The 26,853-nt window shown below is 51.3% G+C and overlaps 1 protein-coding gene across 5 annotated transcripts in view; it reads right to left on the bottom strand.

The window, feature by feature from the left end:
• The window catches only part of BRPF3 (bromodomain and PHD finger containing 3), a 33,515-nt gene extending 8,308 nt beyond the window's left edge, over positions 1–25,207 (bottom strand). For 3 of the 5 annotated variants that reach the window (XR_004422187.1, XM_033099045.1, XM_033099071.1), the window contains exons 1-10: positions 24,845–24,868; positions 19,434–20,889; positions 16,396–16,552; positions 14,887–15,018; positions 12,398–12,526; positions 11,797–12,109; positions 10,838–11,140; positions 8,746–9,252; positions 5,885–5,978; positions 2,352–2,449 (exon numbers count right to left, since the gene is read on the bottom strand). Coding sequence is in view for 4 of the 5 variants with exons in the window: in XM_033099045.1 (XP_032954936.1) it covers positions 2,352–2,449; positions 5,885–5,978; positions 8,746–9,252; positions 10,838–11,140; positions 11,797–12,109; positions 12,398–12,526; positions 14,887–15,018; positions 16,396–16,552; positions 19,434–20,889; positions 24,845–24,854 (3,199 nt within the window). In the remaining variant the exon portion in view is untranslated. Of the gene's footprint in view, positions 1–2,351; positions 2,450–5,884; positions 5,979–8,745; positions 9,253–10,837; positions 11,141–11,796; positions 12,110–12,397; positions 12,527–14,886; positions 15,019–16,395; positions 16,553–19,433; positions 20,890–23,847; positions 24,024–24,844; positions 24,869–25,188 lie in introns of those variants that run through there. The other 2 variants (XM_033099061.1, XM_033099053.1) reach the window with 2 other exon arrangements.
• Between the last annotated feature and the right edge of the window lie 1,646 nt (positions 25,208–26,853).

Raw genomic sequence — 26,853 nt, 5'->3', positions numbered from 1 at the left:
CCCCGGGGAGAAGGACCATAACCCAGCTTGGGCAGAGCCACAGCCAGCTCTCCGGGCCTCCCCAAGTCAGGAGGCCTCGCGATGAAGGCTTCACAGAAAACGATGCCTGACAGACATCCCGGTAAAACCACTTGCTAAATGACTTCTTTTCTGACAGGGCCACACCTGGCCACCCAGGTCACCTGGATGCACAACACTCAGCAGAGCCAAGCAGGCCTGCGGGTCCTTTACGTGCCTGCTTTTGTCAAACCTCACACTGGGTGTCCTGCCCGGGACAGGCACCATGCCTCTTCAGCTTCCTTTGTTCTGTACCCAATGCACTAACAAGCACCCCTGAAGGGGTGCTTCACAAATGCTTCTGAACCCACAGAGGGGCCTCCTCTTCCCCCCACCCCGCACCTCTATAAACTGGGAATGGGGAGGTGACCACACTCAACCAAGGAAAAAGGCCCAAATCTCAGAGTAGAAATTATGTTTCTAAGGAAACATTACCACCCTCATTTATAGTTTTTAAAAAATGTACTGCTAATCACGAGGCATTGTTTTCTACCTACTGAATCAATAGCAGTAACAACAAAAAGATAAAATCCAATCCTGAAGAGGCAGGCTGCGGGAAAATTGGTGCAATCGTATGCCGCTGAGGCAACTGCAGCCCAGCCCGATCCTTCCAGAATGTAATTTGGTGGTTATGTCTCAAGAGCCGTAAAAAAATAAAATAAAATGTATGAACCATCTGCTCCAGTAAATTCCTTCCCTGGGAACTTGTCTAAGAAAAATAACTTTAAAAACGTATAAAACGATTTTGAACAAAAACATGGGTTCATTACATGATGTAAAATGTTAAAGTTGAAAATAACCAAATGTCTAACAATAGAACAGTTAAGTAAATTATAATGCATTGATTGAAAGGTATGTTATTGTAGTAATGAGATATATAAAGATTATGTCAATACGAAAAAAGTATGAGATGACATTGAAAAAGGAATACAAAAGAGCATGTGTTTTAGATCAGCATTTTGTTAAAAAAACGTGCCTGAAATAAACAGAAAGCAACACAGAGAAATGAAGACAATTGTGTTAGGGTGATGGAATGGTGGGAGGTCAATTTCCTTCAACATCATTTTAATAAGTATGTGGTTTTTAAAATAAGAACAAAATGTCACCACCAGAGCACACAGCATGTACCACCCCGTCCTGGTTTTGTTAGATGCTGTACAAATGCATCCAGACATAAGGCTTGCCTCCTGGACGCTACAGTTAGACAGCAATGACACACGCACGCGTGCATTCATTCATACACATACCGGGAAAAAGCGGATGCTAAGGAAAGATCAGCAGCTGAGAAAAGGAAGGAGGGAAAGAGAAGCCCTGAAGCCTGTGCGTTGATGAAAGCTTCAAAGACAGGGCCAGACAGTGCACGCCGGCCAAGGGAGGGCTGGAGAGAGTGCTCAGAGGACAGCCCGCCCTGCACCTGCTCCACCTGGGCACCACCCAGCGCTCTCCTCTGGCCCTGCCCTGCCCTTTATTCCCTTGGTCTAAGGAGACAAGACCCAAGTATTTCATGGTTTGGACCAGCTGGAGTAGAATGTGTCACGAGGGGAAGGCTGAAGGCACCGGATCACATGAAATGGCAGGGTTATGTGTGAGAGTCGGTGATCCAGGCTATCACTGATGACGCCAGTGCGGGCAGACTGACGGTATCTCTCGAGATTACAAGTGCTCATTTCCTTCAATAAGGCAACTCCAAATCTACAGATATACTCCCCATGGATACAAAATCATCTATGTCCAAGGCTGCTCACAGCAACTCTGACTGTAATAAAGAGGTGAAAATAACCTACATGTCCAACTGTACATGATGGCACTCCTGTATAATGGGACGTTTGGCAGACGATAAAAAGCACAGAAAGCTCTCTACAATATATTATTAACTGAACACAAAAAGCATGGTTTAGAGGAACATGTGTACACTAGACTTCTCTAGTCACTCTGAAATACACACAGAGGTTTTGGCTTGTATATGTATGGATTACATCTGAAAAGACACAAAAGAAATTTCTAACAGTGGTTGTTCTAGGGACAGGATCCCTGGCTTTTCATTAGGTATCCTTTTGTACCTTTCTGGTTTTTGTTACCATGGGCCTGTATTACCAATTCAAACTGAAGATGAATTAAAAGAAAAACAAAAACTCTGAATGACATGGGTGGGACGACCACCTCCCTGCCCCACGCCCCAGGGTTTGGAGGAGCTCAAGGTCTGGCTGGCTGCAGCCCACAGAGCCGGATCTTTGCAAAGCCTGCGCCCACCCCCACCCCTACCCCCACTGATCCACCTGTACACCACTCCTCACCTGAACCACTGTAGTCAGAGTCTCCGTTCACACCTTCCAGGAAGGGCACTCGAGACAGGGCTGGCTTCCCACGGCTGCGTTTGGGGGGTATTAGACCACTGCATGGAGAGGGGGCGACATGAGCAATTTCAACAACTCACACCCCCACTATTGTTCTCCCATGGCTGACAGGAGTGGGGCTGCAAAAACCCTTCAAGGAGAATGGTTTCTCACCTTTCCCTAAAAACTCACACTAGCCATGCTACACTTCTGACCAGAAAGTTCCCACAAGGCTTTGAGAAACCATTGCATTTATGTGGAAGAGCTGAACCTGGAAAGAGATGCCTGCTCCACTGCTTGGGGACCTTGGCCTTCATCCAGAGGAAAGGTCACCTCAGGCACGTGTGAATCCTTTCCAAGTTTAAACGGTGGGGCTGTGCGAAGGGCCCATTCTCACATATGCCCAGAATTCTTGGCCATGGGATTCACATGGCTTGTTTTTTAGAAACCAATGTGTCTTTTAGAGGTACAAAAATCTGCCTGTTTCTCAAATTTTCCATAAGGACATGTCTTACTTCTTTAGTTAGAAAAGGCATTTCTCAATCAGAAAAAAAAAAAAAAGTCCACTTCTCACTTCCACTTTACGTGTGTAAAATTTTTCTTAGATAGAGATGGATTTTTTTTTTTAACAGGGCTACTGCAAGAAGGTGAAAAAATATATTAAAGACTAGAAGGTAATAAGCAAAACAGAATGTTTTGAGATCACTGGAACACCAATGTAATGAGATCACTGGAACCCACCTAGGCCTCAGTATTTTTAAATAGCTCCCCATGCAATTCTAATGGACAACTGTAGCTGGGAGCTCTGGGCAAGAATGATGTGGCTAGGCCCTTCTTTCCATCCAAACTTTAAAAAACATTACCACTATATAATTTTTTTTAACCTGTCTTTTTAAAAGACAGGTCAATAATGTGCTTTTAAGAAATGTTTAAGAAACCTCTGGTGGGGGTAAGAGGCGGCCGGGGTTAGGACTGGTTGGAAAGCAGGATACTCCTGTTTTACTACGGCATAACTGATTTTATCACGGTCTCACACAGGACACCTGCATGGCCAGAACACAGTGATTCGTAATCCTTCGGTAACTAGCAGGTTGGGAGCCTTTTTCCTGTTAGTCAAAATTAGGACCTATTTGGGAAAACACAAGTACCACCCAGTTCACATTTAGGATTCAGTTCCCACTCAGCCCTCGAAAATCTGTCACTGGGCTTAGAGACTCTGAGGCCTTATAAACAGGTAAAGTACTAGTGGTTTTATGAGGAAAGCCTCTCTCCGTTCACAATGTGGATCTGGGAAGACATCTTTAAATACAACAGAAGAGAGTTAAGAGGTTAAACTGCGTAGCCAGACCACCTGGGTTCAGCACCTGGCTCTTCTAGTCAGTGGTTCTGTGACCTTGAACCAGTTACTTAACCTCTGAGGCTCATGTCCCCAGGTGTTGCAGTGAGGATTTAATGGATTAATACACAGAAAGCACTCAGTACAGCACTCAACAAACGGCAGTTCTACAATAACTATTACACGAAGAACAATAAGTTTTAGTGTCTCACTTCAAATGCTACAAACTACTAATGTTGTACCATCCCGTGATGAGCTCTGTGAAGGATAAACTCAATACAATGGGATACAACACCAAAACTAGGCCTGTGTGTTCCTGTTTCACCGAAAAAAGCCCAGCGACTCGACCCCGGCCCGCATTTCAGCCCTCTCTCCATTACCCAGACCTGGGCACACACCCCGACCTGTAACTGTTGTTTACTGGTTTACCAGTCATCTCTCCTCTAGAAGACAAGCTCCTTGAGAACAGGCACCCTGTGAGCGCTGAGAACAGTGCCTGGCTCACGGCAGGTGCTCAATTAATAACTGAATGCGTGACCCAAAGACAGACAGAGCAGCCCTAACAAGCTCAGAAAATCACCAGGACAGATACACCAAGGGGCCGGTAGGGAGAGGGGTACGATTAGTGACCAGAAGTTTTCTCGAGGTTCTTTCTAATTCTGGGATTATTATAGGATTCTACTCGAATTAATAGAGTTTCCTTTATGTTCTTATCACCACTGTAGGAAAAAAAAAGAAAAAAAAACCTCTTCAGTTGAAGCCCCTGCATCTCTGGTTTTAAACCTTGAAATTCCACTGACAACCACTAAGTTCAAGAGGAAGCGCCTTCCAAGGACCTGGTTTCCACCCGAGTGGGCCCCAGGGCATCAGTGCATAACTAGAGCCCGGCCTGGCTCGCTTCTGGCTCAGAGCTGGGTAGAGCGCCCTTCACAGAGGGAAGAAGAGCCCAACACCCTTCGACCTTTAGTCGAGGCCTAGGAGGGTGTTTGGGACCCCCTCCAATCCCATCCCGAGCGAACTCACTGGCTTTCCAGGCACCAGGTCTTAGAAGGGAGTCGGGAACTCCCACCCAGGACCAGGCGGGACGCATCTTACAAGATTCTGAAATCTCTGCTTCTCTCTATGCCTGGTAACTGTTCTTTCCCATCTACTCCACCTGTATCTCTAGAGGCTGCAACATGGAGGGAGTCAGATAGAGCAATTTCGAGCCTTGGTGGAGAGGAATACCTCAAAGGAACCACCAAAAGCTGGCCCTGCCATAGCGGGGGACCAGTCCAGGCAAGGGGCAGCTGGCCGCCTCCCATAGCCCCCCAGGAGCCCGGCAGCCAGGGTAGAGTGAGCACCTAACAGAACACACAGCCAACCTGCCCTAAAGGTGCTTTAAACAGACACAATCTTTTCGTGCTGCCCTGGGTCCTTTCGTCCCCTCCTCAGAACCAGGACCCACTCAGCAGCCATGCGCAGGGAGCATGAGGTCAGCCTTCAGGACAGGTCATTTTGCCTCTGTGGCACTGCGGTCTCCCATTTGCAGGAGTCCCACACTCCCTGCTGTCTTGCAGCACATACAGCACACAGCGGCATTTAATAAACTCTTGCACTTGGAAGAAACTGTAAGGTTCTGGTCTCAGAAATCCTCCCTTTGGGTAAAAGAAAGGGAAAAGAAACCCATCCCTTCCCAGCTCACAGACTGTAGAAGACCTGGGGCCCTTGTCTAATAAAAGACAATCCAGATTTCCTATCAGCTCATTTTTATCCCCACACCACACCGCTGGAGGGGCCATTGCTATGATGCCCCAAAGGACAAAGGGCGAAACCCTGTCTGTGACCAGCTGGGTTATGTGCATGGGTCGGGGGGTGAGTGGGGGTTTGGCTCAAACGTTAACCTCACTGGGCAATCCAGATTTGCTGTCACCACCGTCCAGAGCCAAATTCAGCTCCACAAACCAAGGGAAGCTTCAGTGCCACGCCTGCCCTCCTAGTCTGATCAGGTCTAGTGCCAAGGGTCATGCTGTTTCCTAGGAGCTGCCCGAGTTACAGACCGGAGGCCTCAGGAAACAGCAGGCGAGAGAAAAATCTGAGATAAGCAGGAGGTTCAATCGGACAATAAAGGGAGAAGTAGTGGGGCGGCCAACAGAGCTTTGGGGACAAGTGTTCTTACCTGCAAGCTTCAGACGCCAGTCCACCACCGAGACCCAAACTACATTCCGAATCAGACCCGCTTTCCGTGTGTTTTCCAAAGCCGTTGGTCACACCTGCCAAGGACACGTAGAGTGAGCCTGAGCGCACAAACCCCGCCATTCCCCGCACTCACGCTGCAATGCGGGAGCCGCTAGGGAGGGCGCAGTGAGGATGTGTGGAAAGAATGGCTGTGCCTTCCCCTGTGGAAAATGGGTCTCAGGCGGTAGGATCTGATAAAGGTATGGGGGAAACGGTGGTGGTGGCAGGGAGCAATGAGTAGACGCCGCATTTTCCTTCCCATATTCTGGTTTTACTTTAAGGAAAACACAGCACACAGCTCACTCAAGTTATTGTCATTTGGCTACAAAGGGAAACACCAAGACTTCCCCGCTCGGATGGCTCACAAGTCCTAGATGTGGTTCTCATTTCAAGCCTCAATTATCAGGGAGTCTCCTCTGCCTCTTGGGGAGCCCACCCGCCTGGCCCCTTCAGATAAACACTCGCACACCCTGTGCATCACACAGATGGCAGCAGCGAGCTTCATGCTTTTGGGATGGTGTCAGGGGAGGCTGGGGCAGGATAAGGGCTGGCAGCCACACCCGGAGATATGTGGCAGGGCTCGTCAGAGGAGCATGGCAGCGCTTTTCAGAACAAAAGCAGACCAGACCCGCCTGGGCCAGCGAGTCAGAATTCCCCAGGTTCTAGACTGGGCTCTGAAATGCAGGCCCCTTCCTCGTTAAGCCTTGGCCTCCCCTTCTGTGAAGTGAACGTAATACCTTCTTATTTACGGAGAATGCTATTAAGTATGAATGAGAGAAGGTTTGTTTACAGCAGGGAGCCGTTTGGAGGCAGACGAAGATGACCTGGTCGTCCCAAGGACGGACTCTCATCTACTGTGCAGGCTGCAGCTCTCCTCTCTCTCTGCCCAATTCTTAACCACAGGCCAGAGTCCTGCAGCCTGGGAGCTGAGTGAAGACCTCTCGGTCAAGACACTCTGGCCAGAAAACTGGGAGGCAAGTCACACCGTTGGAGCAGGTGTCTGAGCCAAGATACGTGGACTCTGACCTGGCTCCGCCTCTAACATCGTGACCTCAATTTAAATCTCCAAAGCCAGCTGTGCCTGAGGGGCCTCATCTGTAAGGGTCACCGCCTGTCTTTGTGGGACTCAGGAAAGCTGTGCAGAAGCCTTCCTGAGCGCCAGGCAGCTGGGCTGCAGGGGGAGGACCAGGTGCCAGCAGTGTCCCCAAGCAGTATGCCCTCTCAGGTTCGATGAGCCTGATGTCCAGACCTGTCACCCAATAGCAGGACCGTGCCCTGTTAGTGCCGTGTCCTCAGTGCTGCCTGGCTGTGCCTGATACAGCTCAGAGGATGACGATCACCGCTCCCACCTGCCGCTACGTACCAGTGCCTCATGCAGACTATTGCCAGTCCTTAGAGCCCTGCCAAGCAGGTACCATCAGCCCCACGTTACAAAGAAGGAAACGGACTGGATCCACAGCTGGTAAAAAGACGGATCTGAACTCAGCTCTAAGTCCAGGCCTCAAGCTCCTGACTCTCTACACCAACCTACCACCCTAACACAGAGAAGCGTGGCCCAGACAGGAAGGGAGGGTATTGCTACAAACAGTGTGAGGAAGGCGAGAGAAAAGCATGTGCTGGCCACACAGTCCACAGCCACCGCACAGGGACAGGAGCAGCCGGTCCAGCGCAGGCCCCGCCCCCCCCAAGCGAGCTGGCCTTCCGTGTCCCACCACGAGGCAGCCACTGTCTGGCAACGGAGGGCCTGCACATCCAGGCCCCCCGGCCCCCCGAGCCTTGGCTCCTGACACTCGGGGAGCCCCTCTCCACACTGTCCCTCCCAGGGACTCTGTCCTCGTTTCCACAAACCCGGACCTGAGTCCTTGTCCCGTCTACTCCTTTCTATTCGGCCTCGGCCCTCAGAACAGCTTAGGCGTCACCTTCCGAGGAAGCCCTCCCAACACGCCCAGCAGCTGTTGGCTGACACATAACCATGTACTGCCCAGCACTGTGACATGTCTGCGGCTCAGGAGACCAGCCAGTCTCCTCATGACACTGAAGTCTTCCGGAGCTGAACTGGGTCTGATTTATTCCCGTCCAGTGAGCAGCTGGTGCTGGACATGTACGTGATAAGGATTCTTTAGAGAGTGAGCCTCCATTACCTACTTCTGGGACTCCATCTCCTACCAGCCCCTGGCTCGCTCTGCTGCATCCGCTGTTCCTCAGCCACCAGGCGTGTTCCCAGGGCCTGTGCACTTGCTAGTCTATCTTTATGGAACGTTCCTCCCCCAGATGCCCCAATACCTCACACCTTCAACTACTTTAGATCTTTACTCAAATGTGATCTCATAGGCGTCCAGGGGCCACCCTCTCTAATAGCACCCAATACCCCCATCCCCCTTCCCTGCTGGATTTTTCTGCATCTCTTCTGACACAAGATACAATTCACTCATTTGTTTTCAGTCTATCTCCCCTCCAAAGGAGATTATGTTCCCCCCAGTACCTAGAATAATGCCTGATATAAATATCTGATGAACAGACGAACCAAAGAACCAAAACGAAGACAGGACCCATTTTACCACATACAGCTTGGAATCTCCCTCAGGGCCAAAGAGAGCCCCAGACACAAACCAGCCCTGTCAAAATACTTGCTCAAGGCCGATTTCCCCAGGCCACGACTCGTGCCAGGCCCAGCTGCGAGCTACGGAGCCCTCAACGCTACAACTGGCATCTGCAGGGGCCATTTGGGAGGCGGGCGCTGGCTGGCCAGGCAAAGCAGGAAAGCAGAAGCGAAGTCACGAGACAAGTCACAGGTGGGGTCACCTGTCTCTTCCTCCTGCGGGGGGGACCTCTCCCCTTCACTCTCACTACAGCTCCTGCTCCTCGGCCGCTTCCGGGAGTGCTGCTCCTCCTCGATGCTGGCGGGAGAGGCGGGAGAGCCCACGGTGCCGCGGTCGTCGCCATTCTCCAGGGCCCCTTCCGGGCTCCTCGGCAGCTGAACCCCATTCTTGGCCTTCTTGAAGAGGACGGAGGTGCGGCGGCCCACGCCGCTGAGGGAGGCGCCGGCCGGCGTGTCAGGGGCCACCAGGGGCAGTCTGTGGACGCCATTGTCACTGAGCAGGCACTGCAAGGGCTCGCTCCCTAGCTGCAGGGGGGATTTTTCTAAGAGCTCGTCTTCTTCTACCTTTCTGGGCTTTAGGAATCGGCCTGGAGGTTTGCTATCATTGATGGGTTTCAGGGTGGGGGGATCCGGAGGGGATTCTTGCTCAGACAAGGAAGGCGCAGGCCCAGTGGGCTCCAGGGTTGGTGGCGGAGGCAGTTTGGAGTCGTCTGTTACAGAAAAAGAGAACCTGCTTGAACATTTTAGAAAAAGTCTGGCCCTACAAGCCAGAGAAGGACACTGATTACCAAGAACAAAAGCACGGGCTTTTATAAGGCTTGAAAAGTACCCCAGGTTCAGGGCTGAGGTAAAGAGAATGCAGGCCTAAGTTTTATCAAGACTAGTCGTTCTCCACTGAGGCTTTGGATTAGGATCACTTAGGAAGTTTCTTGAAAATTTCAGTGACAAAGTCCCATCCCAGACCAAGTGCAACCAAACCTGCAAAGATGGGGTATTTTTTTTTTTAAGCTTACCAGGTAAGTCTGGTAACGTGAGGAATCCAGACCACTGCTCTACACACACGGAAGCTGAAAGTCCCGGTTAATCAATTAGGTAAGTGTCAGCTCATAGATTCGGGGTCTACAAGTCTCATTAGACTCGAGTGTCTTCCTTGTGCTTTGTTTCATGTCACCCAAGTGAAGCAAGTAGGACAAGCAGAAGAAACGCTCAGACGTGGAAAAGCGAGACCAAGTAAGTCAAAACCGGTGGTTCCCAAACGTGTCTGCTCACCTACCACCCTGACACTATAAACTTGAGCCTTCCAAGCCACATCCCAGACTTCCCTAATCTGCATCTCTGGGAGGAAAGCCCTGGGAATTCTGTTGGGAAACTCTGTAGGAGAAGCTGTGGCAGTCAGGCCACGGGGCGTGACTGCTCCCGCAGTCCTGCAGTGGGGACACTAGTGGCATGCTGCCTGCCACATGGGGAGTCGGGAAGAATCACAACGGATACGAGGCCCTCTAATGCCACTTGTGACCTCTTAGCTATGTCCCCATTCCCTGCCAACCTAAAATAAAATGGGCCATTTCTTGCAATGTGGCCCCCTGTCCTCTGGAGATAACTCCCAACCTTTTGAACTGTGGGCTGACATGCGCTCCCGAGCCATAGGCTCAGATCCAAGGACGGGTAGGAGGGAGACAATTGTGTCCCCAGTGAAGCGGGGAGAATGGGAAGCAGCTCAGCTTTAAGGTGCCAGCTGTCTTCTGCAGTCTGGCCTTTCTGCTTGGGATGGGCCCGTGGGCTTGGCCAGCCGGGGTCAAAGCCATGAAGTAGCTTGAGAACTCAGACCATCTTTAGGGTCTTCTTTTCTATGCCCCACGCCACAACCTGAGCTGCTCTGAGAGCCTCTCTACCTGATGGTGTAAGGTGAGCTGAGCTTTAACAGGTATGTGCAATACGACCATGTCAGAACTACTTCTTTACTGGTTAGTAAACAGCCGCTGGGCCCCAGCGTCTGAAACTCTGAACCTGTCCACAATCCAGCAACTAAATCTCTACATCGGTGTCCCCAGGAGTCCTCTACTGCCATGGTCAATAGCGATTCTAACTGACAAATTCTGGTCTCTCCTGACTGTTAAATGCTGTCACTATCATCCCTGGGTGTACATGACGCGTGACCCCTCCCAGGGCTTCTGCTTGCCCACAAAGGTCAGACCTAACTAAACTCAGGCAATGATGCTTCTATGGGGTTTCAGCTGAAGCCTTCCTCCCTTACCCTGCTCCCCAGCACCCTGCCTGCTTGTGACGGTCTCTCACCTCTGTCCCCATCGTCTTCTGGCTCCTCCTGCGGGGCCTGTTCCAGCACAGCAGCATCCCCCTGGGGCCCTGCTGGCAGCTCCCCATTGGACACAGTCTTGTTCAGGGAGGGCGGCGGTGGCGGTGGCGGCTGTGCCAGCTTCTGCCGAAGAGCATTGATCTCCCGGCGCAGCAGGCGGACGCGGCGGGTCCGGGCCCCACTGGACCGCATGGCACTCACCAGGTCCAGTTTCTCCAGCAGCTCCTTCAGCTGCACCTCCGGGGACAAATGGGCCCGGTTCTCTGGTATGAGGATGTTGTCCACTGCCAGGGAGAAGGGAGGACACAAGGGGCTGAAGGACCTGCCCGGCCCAAGGCAAGGGGAATGGGCGGACTCCTTCGGCTGCCAAATGGTCTCCTGGAATGCCTGGGCTAGTGGCTTCCAGCAGCGTTACTGCAGGTCTGCGCCGTGGCACCACGGCTGCCCGGAGGGCGGCCACAGGGACAAGGTCAGAATGTGGGAAACATCTGCAGGAAGCAGTTCGCAGTCACGATTACGGGCTCCACGGAGCAGGCACGAGGCAGCTTGGCAACCCCCCAGCCCGAGGGACTACGGGTGTCAGCATCGAGACGCAGAGAGCAGGGGCAGGCACAGCACGGGGCTCAGAGGCGATTCCGTGTTCCGGGCCTCTCCCTGCGCTCTTCTGAAGGAGCCCAACATACACCAGCTCCAATGCCACACAGGGGTCTGGGCGAGGAAGACCCCGGCGAGGCCTCCGCTTCTCAGACAGCTGGAAGTGCTACCATTCAAGAAGCGCTCAGGAAACAAGTTCAAATGACTCCTTGAAAGTACTGTAGCCACAAGCAGGTGTATTCCAGCCTGGGCCTCCTCCCAGCTTTGCCCCAAAGCCCGCCCCGATCCCTGGCTCTGGGCTCTGTCCCTGGGTCTCCTCCCCTCCCCACCCGTCCAGGCTTCTCACCGTCTTCCCAGGAGAAGCGGTAAAAGTCCTCCAGTTTGGGTGAGTCCGGCAGGTGGGTGCCCCTGTCGGGGTCGTAGCCGATGCTGTCGGCCTGCCGCCGTGCGTGCCGCAGGACGGCCCCTCCCAGGTCTCGCAGGCGGACAGCTGCTCGGTGGAAAATCGTGTCTTTAGCGTTATACTTCATGCAGTTGGTAACTATAAGATTAAAGTCCTCCTCAAAGGCCTCCAGGGTGAAGTACAGGTGGGACTCCAGCTTCCGCCTCATGGTGGAAAAATCCATTGGCTTGGAGATGAATTCCAGGTAATCTGGAACCTAAACATATAAAACCTGTACAATTACAACAACCATTTACTAGCCAAAAAGGCGCACCCTTCACCGGCACTGCTGCCTCCCCGTTTCCTGCAGTGGCCACGCCGAGCTCATCCGAGCCCAGGGCCCCGGCCCACCCTGACCCACTGCTCCCTCACCAGGGGCAGGTCTGTTCGCCCTGCTGACACCCCAGGGTTTGTACACCCCAGCCGCATGCCCCTCCTGGCCTCCTCAGACCGTTGCCAGGTCAAGACGAGCTCAGTGCTCAGGAAGGGGGGGTGGGGTACTTGCCTCACTCAGGTTGACAGGCTCGGCAAAGATGTGTGCGGGGTCCTTCTCCTGCAGCAAGTCCAGGGTTGTCCTCAGCAGAACGTTAAACGGCATCAGCTCCAGCTCCATGGCAGCCTGCTGCACCTTGACCTGCGGGGAGGTGGGGAGAGATCAGGACACCCCCACTCCGCCCCTGCAGAGCGCCATGGAACCTTGGCTTGAAAGCTTGTCTTTCACCAATCGTGTCTAACAAATTTTCACAGGATATTAACCTGACCAGTTTATGAGGTGCTGTCACCCGACCCACAGCCTCGAAATAATGACACCGACAGCTACGACGACGTGGATGTTTCCTGTGTGTCAAGCAACATACTGAAACTTAGAGGAGTAATAACTATACAGCTGACCCTTGAACAACACAGCTTTGAACTGAGCAGGTCCACTGGTCCGCAGACTTTTTTTCGATAAATACTGTAAACGTATTTTCACTTCCTTATGATTTTCTTAAGAACATTTGCTTTTCTCTAGTTTACTTTATTGTGAGGACAGAGTATGTAATACACATAATGTACAAAAATGTATGTTAATTGACGATGTATGTTACCTGCAAGGCTTCTGGACAACAGTGAGCTATTAGCAGTTAAGTTTTTGGGGAGTCAAAAGTTACAGGTGGATTTTAAATCGCACAGGGGGACAGTGCCCCTAATACCCACATTGTTCAAGGGTCAAACGTAATAATAGTTAACACTTTGTAGTCCTCGCTATGCGCCAAGTAACATTCTAAGCATTTTACGTAAATAAGTGAGTACATGAGGTAGGTGCAGGTGAGACAGTTTACAAAGAGGGAACTGAAACACAGAGAGACTAAGGAACTGACTGTCCAAGGTCACACAGCTAACGAAGGGGACAGTCTGGCTCCACAATGTGTGCCGTTGACGGCTATGCCACACTCACTGCCTCTCTGATTACACGACCTCAGTTCATCCTGAAGGAGAAACTTACTATCCCCATCTCACAAATATGGAATCTGAGGTTTGGGAAGCGCATCAGGAGTTGTTAGTAACCCAACATCCCCTGGCTGGAAAAGAACAGAGACAAGGTCTGAACCCGGGGTTCAGACCAAGGAGCACACTGATGATATAAAATGTTCCTGCGGCCAGAATTCCCACCTAGTGTGTTGAGATATTGATCCCACCGGCCCTTGGGGCGTCTGGGTTAGCCTGGGGTGACCAGACCTCCAGGCTCACCCCCTCAGGCAGCAAGCAGCCACACATATTCATAGTAGTATGCTGTGCAAATGTTATATTCTGTGTGTGCCCTCATGAAGACTGGGAAGCCATGATTAGATTATGAAAAGTTCCCGCCTCTTGGCTACAACAAATCGGGCCTACCTCCTTCATTCTCCCTTTCATTTCTGTGAAAGAGAGGCTGGAAGGAAAGCTCAGCTGTGGAACCAGGCCTGGCGTGGCCGACAGTTTGAATCCATGGAGAAGGTCCTAAGATGTTCTCCATCGCCACCCATGCTAAGTATGACAAGAGCTGCCCAATCTCTTGGTGGAAACTCAGGCTACAGGCCTACAAGAAAAGGGCTCCTGCTGGGGCTGAACAGTGACGTGGGAGTTCAGAGAAAGAGAGAAAGGACCATCTTTAACCCAGGCCTCTGAAGCGTCCGAGTGACAGCTGCTCTTCCTGGACCAGAGAGAACAGTTTTGGCTCATCATCCAGTCAATTAACATTTGCTCTCTGCCACGTGCAGGGTGCAGGGAAGCAAAGAGTTACCCATAACGATGAGGATGGTAGCGACTGACACTAGAAACCCTACTGTGTGCCAGGCACTGTCCTATGCTCTTTATAGATACAAGTCACCTAAATCTACAACCTTAGGAGAGGTTCTATTATTACTCCCATTTTACAGTCGAGGAAACTGAGGTATAAGGAGATTAGGCAACTTACTCAATGTCACACAAGTAGTAAGTGGCAGATCCAGGATTTGAACCCAGGCAGTTTGGTGCCACAGTTCATATTCCTTACCCCTATGTGATACTACCTATCTCAACACTCCCCACGCTCAGAGGCTTAGAATCTCCTTGAATAGAGACTGGGAAATTTAAATGCTTCAGGACCGTAAGTGTTTAAGTGCCTAGTAAGAACATTTAGAAGCTCCCAGGCCAGAGGTGATGCCTCCCTACCCCCCCGAATGGCCTGAGCAGCTTTCTAAAACACTCAAGGCCAGGCCCCCCGCCCCCCAGAGTCTCTGAGTCATCCTCTCCACGGTTGAGCTCAGGCGGATGATATGAAGCTTATGCTTGAGGCCAGCAGAAGCCGCACTCCCAGTAAAAGCCATCAGCAGCACCACACCCAACACAGAGCAGGCGGGCCGTGGGGCCCATCGGGCTGGGCAGGAAGGGGCGAAAGCTGACGCCAGGCAAAGGCTCCAGGTCTCCTGATAACACACTGATGGTGGAAGAAAAAGTTCTTGAACAAGAGCCCTGGGGCTCGGAGCTCCTCACCTGCTCCCGCTTGAGTTTCTCTCTTTTCCGAATCAGCTCAATCAGCAGCCGCGCGCGCTCCAGGTCGTGCCGGAGCTTCTGCCAGTATTTCAGCTCTTCCTTCACTGCACTCGTTTTCTCATCCTGCTCTCGCTGCAGAAGGGAAGGAAAAGGGAGAAGGGAGGAGCTAGGGACCACCTTCCCACCCAAAGTCTTCTCCCTGTTCGAGCCTCACGGGACCTCACGGCAGGTAAGCGCCCCAACCCCTTTCTTGACCACAGTCCCTGAGAGCCCTCCACCCTCTCTTCACCCCATTCCTGCCTCCTGTGCTTCCCCGACCTTATAACAGTGTTTTTTCACTGCAGCACAAGCACCATGGCTGAGGTGAGATCTAGACAGCTTCCCCCTACCCTTGGGGACACCAGAGAGCAGCTGCGCCCCTCAGGGCTGGAAAGACTTTCAGAAAGAAACTAACAGACACCTCAGGGTGGAAAGCATTTCACCCTAGAGTTTCAATTTTAGAAAACAAGGTGTGCTTACCACAAGCTTGTACTAACTGACTTGAACGTACTTTAAAACACCATCACCACCACCACCACCACCAAAAACATGATTCCAGCCCTAGCAGCGGTCAGTGTGGTCGGGGAAGGAAGAGGCTCAGGGTTTGACGCACAGGGCATACCGGCAGTAGCATCAAGACAACAAAAACTGATCAGTAGGCTGAATGTACAATGCTGAGAGGATATGAAATAGAGAAGATCAGAGTGGGTGGGGTAAGGCCAGGGAAGGCTTCCAGGGGGAGGCAGTCTTACCAGGTTTTCACATGTAGTGATGGACCTGGATGAACAAAGAGCAAGGAAGGCCTCCTTTGGAACCAAAGGGACCACACATACAGACGTGCACTTCAGGACGTCAGTTACCAAAGGCAAAAGGGAAATCAGGGGGCACCTTAGCCATGTGGAGCTCTGCTTCCTGTCTGGAGAGGCAGAGTGGGAATATTTAAAGGTAGACGTCACGGAGCAGGTGAAGAGGGTGCGGGAACTAAAAATGTTTAGAAAGTCTCTCAGGAACCTTCTCAGCAACCACTACACATGGAGCATCTCCAGCTGCTAGTGGCTACAGGACACCACGACGGGGCAGGCTGTGCGCTACGACTTAGATGGTACATTTTCTACGAAACGTTGGTTGGCAGAGGACAGTGTAGTGTTTTGAGGAAAGCGCATGTTTTCCTGATTCACAATATGGCTGCCTGGCTCTCTCTCAGCCCACTTCTTCCTTCCTGCCACATCTAAAGGGTTTCCCGCCACGTACAGAAAGTGGGGTTTGCTCTCCACTCTCCCCTAGAATGTGCTCCAGAGTCAAGCCTCTCCCATCCAGGCGCTGCTGTCTGACGTGAAGAGCTCTGTGGGGTGGGAGGTTGTTCTGGAGGTAAACGACCTATAGGCAAAAGCTCCAGCGGGTTTGGGAGGTTGACAACACCACCACTCCACCTCCGTCACCCTACCACTTTCACATCGCCGTTTCACCCACCTGCTCGGCGTTCCTTTGGGACTGCAGGTGGGAGTGTAGGCGCCGGATGAGGGGGACGCCATTCCGTGCCTGCCGTTTCAACAGCCAGTAGTTGTGAAGCCGCTGCATGAACTGGTTTTTCCTCTGAAAGGAGAGACCACTACAGATCTTGTTCAACCTTGAGTAGAGGCACAGGGAGTGAAAGACAGGGTCAGTGGGCAGCCAGATGACGGCCTCCTCGCCAGACCCGGGTTCATTTCTGAACCTTACAGAGGAAGACAGACTCAAGTGGCCAAACGCCTCACCTCAGGGAAGGCTTGAGAAGGACAGCAAAGGTAAGCAGCTCAGATTCAGCGTATTACACTGGACCTCCCCGCTCCTGCTTTGCAATCCTCCAAGAACCCTCTCCCAGAAACCCATTTCCTATGGTCCTGGACTCCTGAGAAACAGGCCTGTGTCCCAACACCCCCCGTCTCCTCTCGATAAAGGCAGCGAAAGAGAACAGGAACTTGAGTAAGCTTTGGACAATGTGGTCACTATTTCCTGTGGCTGAAGGTCCCACCAGACCAGGGAGTAGTAGTCCATGGCCAAGCTGGAAGGAAAACTAGTAGGAGTACAGCAGGCTACGCCTTTCCGAGCCAAAAGCAACCCCTTGGAGTTGTCTGACCTCTGGGTTTTCATGGAAAACCTCAGCAGCCTAAAAATGTTTCCTTTTGAATCAAATTTTTTTTAAAAAAATGGATCTCAAGGTACAAGAGGATGGAGAATCTGAAAACTTAACTGGCTGAACTACCCTAAAAGAGAAGTCTTAAGGTCAGGATTTAAGCCAGTAAGTGTGGGGGGAAGGGAAGGGGGTAGGCAGGGAACTGAGAGCCCACAATCTCTATCCTAACACTAAAAGGTGGCTGACATCATGCCCATGTTATGAAAGATGGAAAGGCAGCTTAGGAACAGAGACTGAATAAAGCGTCCGAGTCACTGAGGCAGCTAATAAGGTGGGGGGCTGCGTGGGCTTTGCCTCCACGATCTCACTGCTATACCTCGCTGTGCTCCCTAAGTGGGCATCTACCGGGTAAGCAAGGCCTCAGGGCTCCTGCGGTGTTGTCACCGCTTTTCTCTTCATCTCCCTGCACTGAAAGATAAGCGTGGCTCAACAAGAAGGTAGAACCTAAGGAGGAGGGCATCTTGGACTGGACATTGCTCACCTGGGCCTGCGCCTTCCCCCGGTCAGACATTCCTGCTCCAAAGCCAAGCTTACAAAATCAAGGCCTGGCCTTTCCCCAAAGGACAGATCCCCCACCAATGCCCATGCCAAGCACACCTGCCCAGATGCAGGCAGCCCCCCGCCCGCCCTACAACCTCTTGGCCATGGAGGGTCCCAAGAGCATTTGTGCAGGTAGGAGAAAGAATAATAATAAAAAAATAGCAGCAGCAGCAGCCACTATTTATTGAGCGCTTACTATTTGCCAGGCACTGTGCTAAGTGCTTTACTTGTATTATCTCATTTATTTCTCACAACAACCCTGTGAGGTAGGTTCATTTACAGATAAATACACTAAGGCTTAAAGAAGTTACATAACTTGCCAACAGTCACACAGGTAGTTAGTGATAGAAGCAGGATTCAAATGCAGGTCTGTCTGGTTCTTAGCCAGCATGCTGTGCTGTCCCCTTGCAAGAGACAGACATCGACGAGAACAAACTGACAAAGTCAAGCTCAGGACACAACCGCCCTCTAGATGGGGACTAAGCACTCACCCACTCACCTCAGGGAAGGGGGTCGTCTAGGACAGCTCCGTGCCTAGAAGATACATTTTCAATTCGACTGAATTCTAACTCAAGCCATGGTTTGCAACAAGAACCTCTCCCTCCTGACCTTGTCTGCTCGTGTCTTCTTCCCAGACTGACAAATCTGGTTGCCTGTTCCCTTCATAGAACTCACTCCCAACTACTCTCCAGGACTCCTTTCTCCCTATCCTTCTCATCCAGAGAGATAGACAGCAGGTACAGAACCAACGGGCGTCATGAACCTCAGCTTGTGGTCGAGTCTGCTGCTTTTCACCTGGTTGCAGCCCTTAGAACAGGACTTGGCATATAGTAAGTGCTCAATAAATATTTCATTGAATGAATAAAGGAGTGAACAACTTTACCTCCCGTGGCCGCAGTTTCTTCATCTGGGGGTGTGGGAGAAGGTGCAAGGACTACATTAGATGAATAATCTCCAAGATTCCTTCCTGCTCTACCACTGTATACTTATTAATGCACATCACCCTTGAGATGAGCCTCTGCTGGAAAATCTTCCATCTCTTGCTTCTCTGCCAACTTCCCATCCCTCCAACAGCTCCAGCTACCTACCTCTCCGATGGTTTAACAGGTACACTGGTCTCTCTACACACTCAGTAGGGGTCAAGGAGGCTTAGTTACACAGCGGAACTGAGTGATCCTCTTTCCCCTAAATCTACAAGCTTTTCAAGAGGAGAAATAGCATGGCCTCCCCACCCCACCACCCCTTCACACAATGTCCCCAGGATTCCCAGGACCAAACTTTCGGGACAGCAGAAACCCATACAGACCCCTTAAAATAGCTGTTCGCATTTGGAAGTAGTTTTATCACTGTAGAGATTTTGGAAACAAATGTGGGGAGTGTTTGAGGTTGTCACAAAGACCAGGCAATGAGGGAGGGGATGCAACTGGCACTTACAAAAAGTAGAGATGCTAAACATCTAGAAATGCATGGAACAGTCCTAACAATGATGAATCACCTGTCCAAAATGCCACTTGTGCCCCTGTTGAAAAATACTGCCTTAGATATCCTGTCACCTGAGTTCCTAAGCAACTTGAAGTGTTTGTCTCACCTTGAACCAAAGGAAATACATTGTTCTGAGGACAAATCAAAATCGCAAACCAGGCCAAGCGAGCCCAGGGTCCAAAGGAGAAATTTGAGGGCACAGAAGAGGATAGACGTTCACCAACAGGGTTTGGGGAAGGAGGCCTGGCCCTGGGCCAAAACCAGCCCAAGAAGAAACCATGAGTCCCTAGGGAGCCCTCCTAGGCAGGCTCACCTGTAAGAGGGTATCTGTGGGACAGTGACCAAAGGGACAGTGGAGGGTGTGTCTCGACCCATTTCTTCCGGCTCCTTCTTGATCTTTTGCTTCAAAGTCATCTTGCTCTTCTTGGACGCTCCCTTGAGGGGGCCACCTACTCCACCTTGGCCTTCATCTTCCTCCTCCTCTTCCACCTCTTCCTTCTCTTCGTCCTCCCCACAGCCCTCCTTCAGTGCTTCCTCCTCCCCAGCCTCACTGAGGCTTCCCGGGGAGTCGCCCTTCCTCCTAGCGGTGGCAGCCCCCGGCGGCGAGTGGGCCTCGCAGAAGGCGGTCTTGCGCACTGTGAAGATGGTGCCATTGAGGCTGGTCTCACGCATGGGTTCGATCTTCATGAAGAGCCCGGCCCGCTGCGCACACGTCACATGGAAGGCGGTGTAGCAGTTTACCTTATGGCACTGGATGGCTGCGCCCAGCCCCTTCTGCTTGCATATATAGCAGGTTAGTTTCCAGCGGGCAGGTGGGATGTTGTCGATGCCCTCGATGGGCTCCAGGAACACGGTGTTAGCGAAGCAGACTTCAGGGATCCAGATGGCACACACCACGTGGGCCCAGTGCCCGTCGCTGGTCTGTTTGAAGGCGCCGCCTTTATTGGGGCAGAGGATGCAATCCACAGGCCGGGAGGGAGACTGCAGGCAGCAGCGGCAGAGCCACTGCCCCTCGGGGATGTACGGGACGCCGTAGCATTCCTGGTGGACCGCCAAGTTGCAGATGTCACAGAAGAGAATGACGTTGCTATTGTGGCATTCGTCATCCAGGCACACGCAGCAGAAAGCGTCTTCATCAATGAGTGACTGCTGGGCCCCACTGCTGCGGCTCTCCAAGTATGACTCCTTCTCTAGCCGGTCCACCAGCAGCTCAAAGGTGTCCGCTGACACCAAACTGTGCCCATCTAGTCGCCGCTTCTCATTCACCATGTCCAGCCAGGCGAGGTCCTCCTCATCCATGTCATACTCCACCTCTGCATCCAGGTCTTCAGGCGGCTTCTCCATGTAGCGGTAGTAGGCAGCGGGCAGCGGGGGCGCTGCGGCCTGACTGCCCGAGTCCACCACGCGGAAGCTGGGCTGCGGGAGGTGGAAGGAGGCGCCCGATGCATGCTTGGAGCACGACTCCTTCTTCTTGCCCTTGGATGAGGGTTTTTTGGACTTGCCAGGGAACTGGGGCTGCTCACTGTTTTCCTTGTTACTATTGCATTCAGTGATATCCTGCGCAGTCAGCTCATCCTCCGTGATGATCTTCAGTGGGTCATAGATGCTGATACGATGCAGGCGGCCATCAATGTCCACCTCAACAATCCGCTGGGCCTGGGCATAGGTCAGGGTCTCCCGGGTGGGTGAGCACTTGAGACTGTAGGGGGATGGGGAACGCCGGCCCTCGGCATTCTGCCGTGACTTCCGGCGAGGCTTCCTCATGGCACCTGGGAAAAAACAGGACAAGTCTAAGAGAGAAAGCCAGGAGACCGTGAGCTCGATGCACTCATTCACCCTTCCATCTGACTTAGCAGCCACCGAGAGGACTGGCTGCTCCCTCTGTCTGAACAGCCTGCCCCTCAGGTGTCCCCATGGCTTGCTTCTTCACCTCCTTATGTCTTTCCACAAACTTCACTTCTCAGTGAGACCTTCCCTGACCACTCTATCGAAAATGGTAAATCCCTTTCCCCAGCAATCTTTCATCCTGCTTTATTTTTCATTGCATCACTAAAAATGGTGATGTTTTACTGTGCTATGTAATTTACCTACTTATCATGTATGTTTGCTTCTTTCCACTAGAATGTAAGCTCCATGAGGGGAGGGATTTTTACCTGTCTTGTTCACTGCTATATCCCCAGCACCAGGAATGGTGCCTGGCTCCTAAGTAAGCCCTCAATAAGTATTAGTTGAATGAAAAGAGAAATCAAACACATGTGATCCCTGCCCTCCAGGAGCTCTGTTTGATTGAAGGGACAGAAAAGTAAACAGAGCATTACAATGCGACATGGGGAGTGATCTAATGTTTTAGTAATGTACATAAGGCTGTGGGACAGCTAACAAAGGAAAAGGACGGGGTGGTTAAGGCTTCGGAAAAAAGAACGGCATCCACTTCCAAGCTCTGGACATGAACAGTGGCCCCATCAAAGGATCAAAAATTCACAGGTCCAGGGCCCTCTACGAACCCATCACACCATGATCAGAAACCCTAAGCCCTGATTATGCCTGCGGGGAAGGGGTGAAAGCACATGACATGTCTATTTCATGCAGTCTAAGGACTTCAAACTATAGTATTCAGTGTTTTCTCTGCAAAAGGCAGCATTCAGGATGCACTGGCTAGTGTATCTTTAAGCAGAAGCTCTGGAACTGGCCCCAGTGGCGTGAAGTTCTAACTGTCCTATTCGGGAGCACCATTAGACCTAAGGCCAAGGTAACTGGGGCCATATCTGAGGTGAACTCTCAGTGCACTGTTATCTCAGAAGTCCCTCTCTCCCCAAATACTTAATGTAGTCTACCCTTGTGCAGCAAAGAGAAAGCCCTCAAGTTTCCCACATCGTTCTCTAGATGGAGGAAACTATAATAAGCTCAAAGGACCTGTGGTAGGCAGTTACTGAGGCCACGACTAAGCGGAAAGAACTTTGGGGATATGGTGCCCTGAAGTACGGACAGAGAAGAGACGTGAAAGGGTATGACTTGGGAAAGGATCTCAAGGAAGAAAAAGTCTGTCACCTTGCTTGCAGGATCTATCATCTTTATAAAGCGGAGATGGTGATGATTAGCACACTCTTACAAACTACAAAGCCCTTTTATGGTTAATATTTCTCACAACTGGTTTGGCAGGCAGAATAGACATTATCATCTCCATTTTATAGATGAAGAAACAAAAGCTCAGAAAGGTACCCGCTAAGTGACAAAGCTACAATTTAAACCCAGGTCTTCTGACCTGTTCACCTCATCTCACGAGGCAGTAAGGCCACCACAGACATGCCATGGGCTGGTACAAAAAGAGGTTCTGGGGCAATCTACGTTCTACTCTTGGCCCTGTGTGACCTGAAGAAAGTCACTTCATCTCCCTGTGCCTCCAATACTCCATCAGTAAAATCTACCTCTTACGGTTGCTATTTGTATTAACATCCTTATTTAAAAGTCCTTCCAATCCCCAAGTGTGACTGAGATAAACAGAACACACCATGGCTGAGGAGCAGTGTCAGGGAGGCACACACCCCCTTTGGAGCCAAAGGAAACAGAATCACCACAGCCATTCAGGTTCCAGAGGCCCTTGGCCACCACACGCCTGACAAACGCCAACTCCCGGGGAAGGGCCGGAGCCAAAAGTCCTGCTTCATGGCCCCACCCCCTCAAGGGCATGGAGACCCTAGCGGAGGTGTGAAAATCCACCTCAATGCTAACTTGAAATAGTTTAGAGAGGCCGTGGCCCCCTCCTTTGTTAAAGCCACTGTATCTCCTTCCTCCCTCCCTGCCACCTCCCCAGCAGCTCAGGTATCTCTCCACCAAGCAGCAAGTATCTAGGGAGACCTCTTCTCTCCTACCCAAACCTCTAGTCTCTGGGGGGCAAACTCTGAGGAAAAAGGGCTGCTGCTGAGGAAAATGAAATGCGTTTTGCCCACAAGGAGCTTACCGTCTAGTTTTTTGGCGGGAGTTCCTCATCCCACACAACCCTTCCCACATACTCCGCACATCCAAATATTTCTAACACCCCCAGAGGTCTTCCTGGCATCCCCTGAGCCCCCACTCTCCCACCCGACCCGGGTCCGTGAAGAATGAGGAGTTTCTGCAATTAAACTGTACCCCCTGCACCTCACACAAGATACTCATGAGACAAGGACCCCAGCCAAGGCTCCCGTCCCCTTTACTGGGGCACCTCTTCCAGAAGAATCTTGACCCTTCGGAGGAGAAAGGAGGGAAATAACACCACCTCCACAAAGGGGAGGGGGCGAGCGCGCCAGAGACAGACTGACGCGATGTCCGACCCTCCGACAGAGAAAGCTAGCGCCAGCGAACGAGCGGGGCAGAGAGGCGAGCGCCCATTGGCCATCTCACATGCCCGTCAGGAGGAACCGGGGGTGGAAAGGGACGTTCAGGGGGTGGAATTCACCTCAGGCCTGACCAATCGGAGAGAGTGGCGGGGGCGGGGCTCGGAGGCTCAGCTTCCAGGGCCGGGGGGAACAAGATGGCGGCTGCGGGAGGGGGTCTTCGCTTTTCAGCTCCCCCCTCACCCGCCTTTTTCTTCCCCGCCGCCGCCCTCGCTCCGGGGGAGTGCTTTGGCACGGCCCCCGCCCCGCTCGGGAAGCCCCCCGTTTCCCTCCCCCACCCGCGCAGTCCCTGATCCCCGTAGGCCCCGCTGCCCCCGCCCCCGCTCTGTCCGGCCCCGCTGCCGCCCCCATTACCTCAGCCGCCGGCCGGGCCCCACCGTTCGGGGCCCCTGGGCGCGGATGGGGCGGCCGTCGAGCAGGTCGACGCGCCCCGGGGAGCGGAGCGCGGCCTCCTCCCGCGCTGGCCTCCGCGGCCACAGCCGTGCCCCCTCCCGGCCCGCGCTGGGGGCCCGGCCGCCGCCACCGCTCCCGGGGGAGGAGGGGGAATGGAGCCGCCGCCGCCGCCGCTGCCGCCACGGAGCCCGGCCGAGGGGAGGGAGGGATCAGCCCCCAGGCAGGATCCGCCCCTCCGGCCTCCCCCCGCCACCTCCACCCCTTCCCTCGCTCCCTCCCTGGGTCCGCGGGCTCTCCCGCTGAACGGGAGCGAGAGCGCGAAAGAGGGGGAAAACGGGAAAAAATCCCCCCGCCCCTGCCCGGCGCGGCGGCGGCGGCGGCGGCGGCGGCCGGGGCGGCGCGGAGAAGAGCGCGGAGCTGCCGCCGCCACGGGGCACCCTCCCCGTCTCGGCCTCACGGTGGCGGTGCGGACGCGGCCGGGGCGCGGAGCAACGACGGGGTCTGCGCCGGCCGCGGCCCGGACTCACCCCGGCCCAGCCCGCCGCGGGGCGAACCCCACAAGAGAGCTGGGGACGTTCGGGTCTAGTTGGGAAAGACGGGGGTCCTGAAGTCTTTAGAGTGGTCATCGTCCCCTCCCCCTATGCCGGCGGGGGTGGTGGCTAAGGTTTGGGTCAACAACCCCATCCCAGAGTTAGAGGGCCCCTCCAAAGGTTAAGCCAGGACGGTCACTGAAGCCAAAACCGATCTCCGATCTGTAGTTTCTTGGGGTGCAGGTGCCTGCACTACTCCCAGAAAGTCGTCCTTTCCCCCCCTCCACGCCCCCCTGCTCAGGTCCCGAGGACAAAGGTCTAGCGATGTCCATCCCCTCCCCCAGTGAGGACAGCCCGGAAAGACCTTCCTCTGTCGTGTACAGGTGAGGGGCATGTTCCCCACGAGACATCCTTCATAAGAAACGGACCTGACCGCATTGTGCCATCCTCTCCCTTCTGTGTTTAAAAAGAGTAAACAGAAAAGTTTGACAGTCTACTTAAGGACGTCTGGTAACTCCTTTATCACTGTAGACGTGGGGAAACACTCCTTAAACTTGATTTGGCTAGGAGTCGGTTAATTTAATGCAATAAGCGGCTTTCTAATGCTTGACAAATGGCAACTTCAGGCTTTCAGATGTAGTAGACTGGCTTTTGTTAAATTTAAAATGAGAAGAGGGTTCCTTTTACCTATACATTGGAAAGCTTACCTCATGGCTGAAGTCTTAAGCAGCAATATTTAATGATGTTTATAAATGACGTGTGGATACACTACCTTTGTGAAGGTGAATGACATTTTCAAAGAGTTTCCTCTGCCCACGCTGGTGGTGTAGTGTAGTGAGACTTGCACAATTTCTTGCCACAGGATCTAGAGTCAGAGGATGAAGGATAACGTCTTAGGAACCAAGTCTTCCAAATGTAAAACGGAATGCACTGCTGCTTTTAAAATATAGATGTTCATTATCCTAGGAATTTAAATACATCGTGTTTTGAATTTGAAACTTTGATAAAAGTAAGGAAGCTAATTTGTATTACAAAGATGTTTTCCTTGATTACACGGTAGCACCTTCTGGCAAAGTGATAGCAAAAATTCTTCTGTTAACCAATTTTTAAAAAGAAAAGGGAGTGGCTGGTGGAGTTAAGCAACGGCAGGGCAATGTTTTGAGAACTGTGAAGATAAAATAGTATGAATTTTATGTCAAGTGTTCTAAGGCTAGGGGGAATAATCATTTGGTGGGAAGGTGTGGAAGATGATTAATTGTGGAAGGGAAACCCCCAGAGGCAAGAGAGTATTACTTTTAGTTAAGAAGAAAAAAATTGAAGACTAATAGAAACAAGAATACCGAATTTCATTTCTTGTTTTAAAATGTGAAATATAACCATTTATACATATGATTAGTAAATATTTTTTCTTGATAGATGATCTCAAAATTTATTTAGCACAATTCTATTTGTGTGATTGGGAGCTACCTTTCCCCACTAAAATTAATGAATAAATACCTTAAGAAAGTACATTTGTTTCCACTTGTAAGTAAAATAATGATTTTAATGCTGTTGAAAATGCATTAAGTTAACCTAATACATATAATTTCTAGATTTTTCTATTCAAAGCTTTCATAGAAAGAGCTTATTCAACCTAAGTGTTCCTTCCATTTTCAGCTTCCTTAATGGTAACATTATAGAGTTTAATTCACCAGTCCCTGGCCTTTTCATTAAACCATATAGCAATTAAGTTCAATAAACAGAGGCACAGACCTTTGAATCCAAATAGTAGTGTTTTAAAATCCTGTGTTTCTAAGTAGAAACTACCTTAATTGGAGTAGGAGTATGTTTTACCATTTAGAACTAAAAGTGAAAACATGAATACAAAGTGGCCCTCCCATTATTTTTTTTTCAGCATCTCAGGATATTTTTGTCAACGCTTTACTATTATTAGTTTACCAAGGCAAGAAATCTCTGAGGGGTCGGATGCACTACCCACTGGATTAATAAAATATACATGATGAGAAGAAAATAGACTGATTATTGTTAAATTATTTTTAGTAGAATATTCCGTCCTTAGACCTAAAATAATTTTGAAACCATAATTGCGAAGAATGTTGGAGGTTGGAATCATTGTGATATTTTTATGCTGGAATGAAAATGGTTTAAGAATATAGAATTTGCTTCGAAAAAAAAAGTTTATGCTAATAACAGGCTTTAAATTGAATACCACGGCCTCTACTCATAAATTTAATTCCATTCTCTTATTCCTATTACAGACACTTATTGAACACCTACTGTGTGTCCAACACTGTACTAGCTTTGGAAATAATGAAAAATCTCAACCTAGAAAGAGCCGAGTGATCTTATGTTAATATAGAATGTATTTTTCCTTGTCTTGAGTAGTGTGCAATCAAGAAGCAAGCTAGAAATAACTAGAAACACGTGCAATAGAAAT

Source organism: Rhinolophus ferrumequinum, chromosome 3, assembly GCF_004115265.2.
Source record: "Rhinolophus ferrumequinum isolate MPI-CBG mRhiFer1 chromosome 3, mRhiFer1_v1.p, whole genome shotgun sequence".
In the NCBI taxonomy this organism is placed as follows: Eukaryota; Metazoa; Chordata; class Mammalia; order Chiroptera; family Rhinolophidae; genus Rhinolophus; species Rhinolophus ferrumequinum.
Note: the sequence above shows the minus strand (reverse complement) of the source record. Positions and strands in the feature narration are given on the sequence as shown.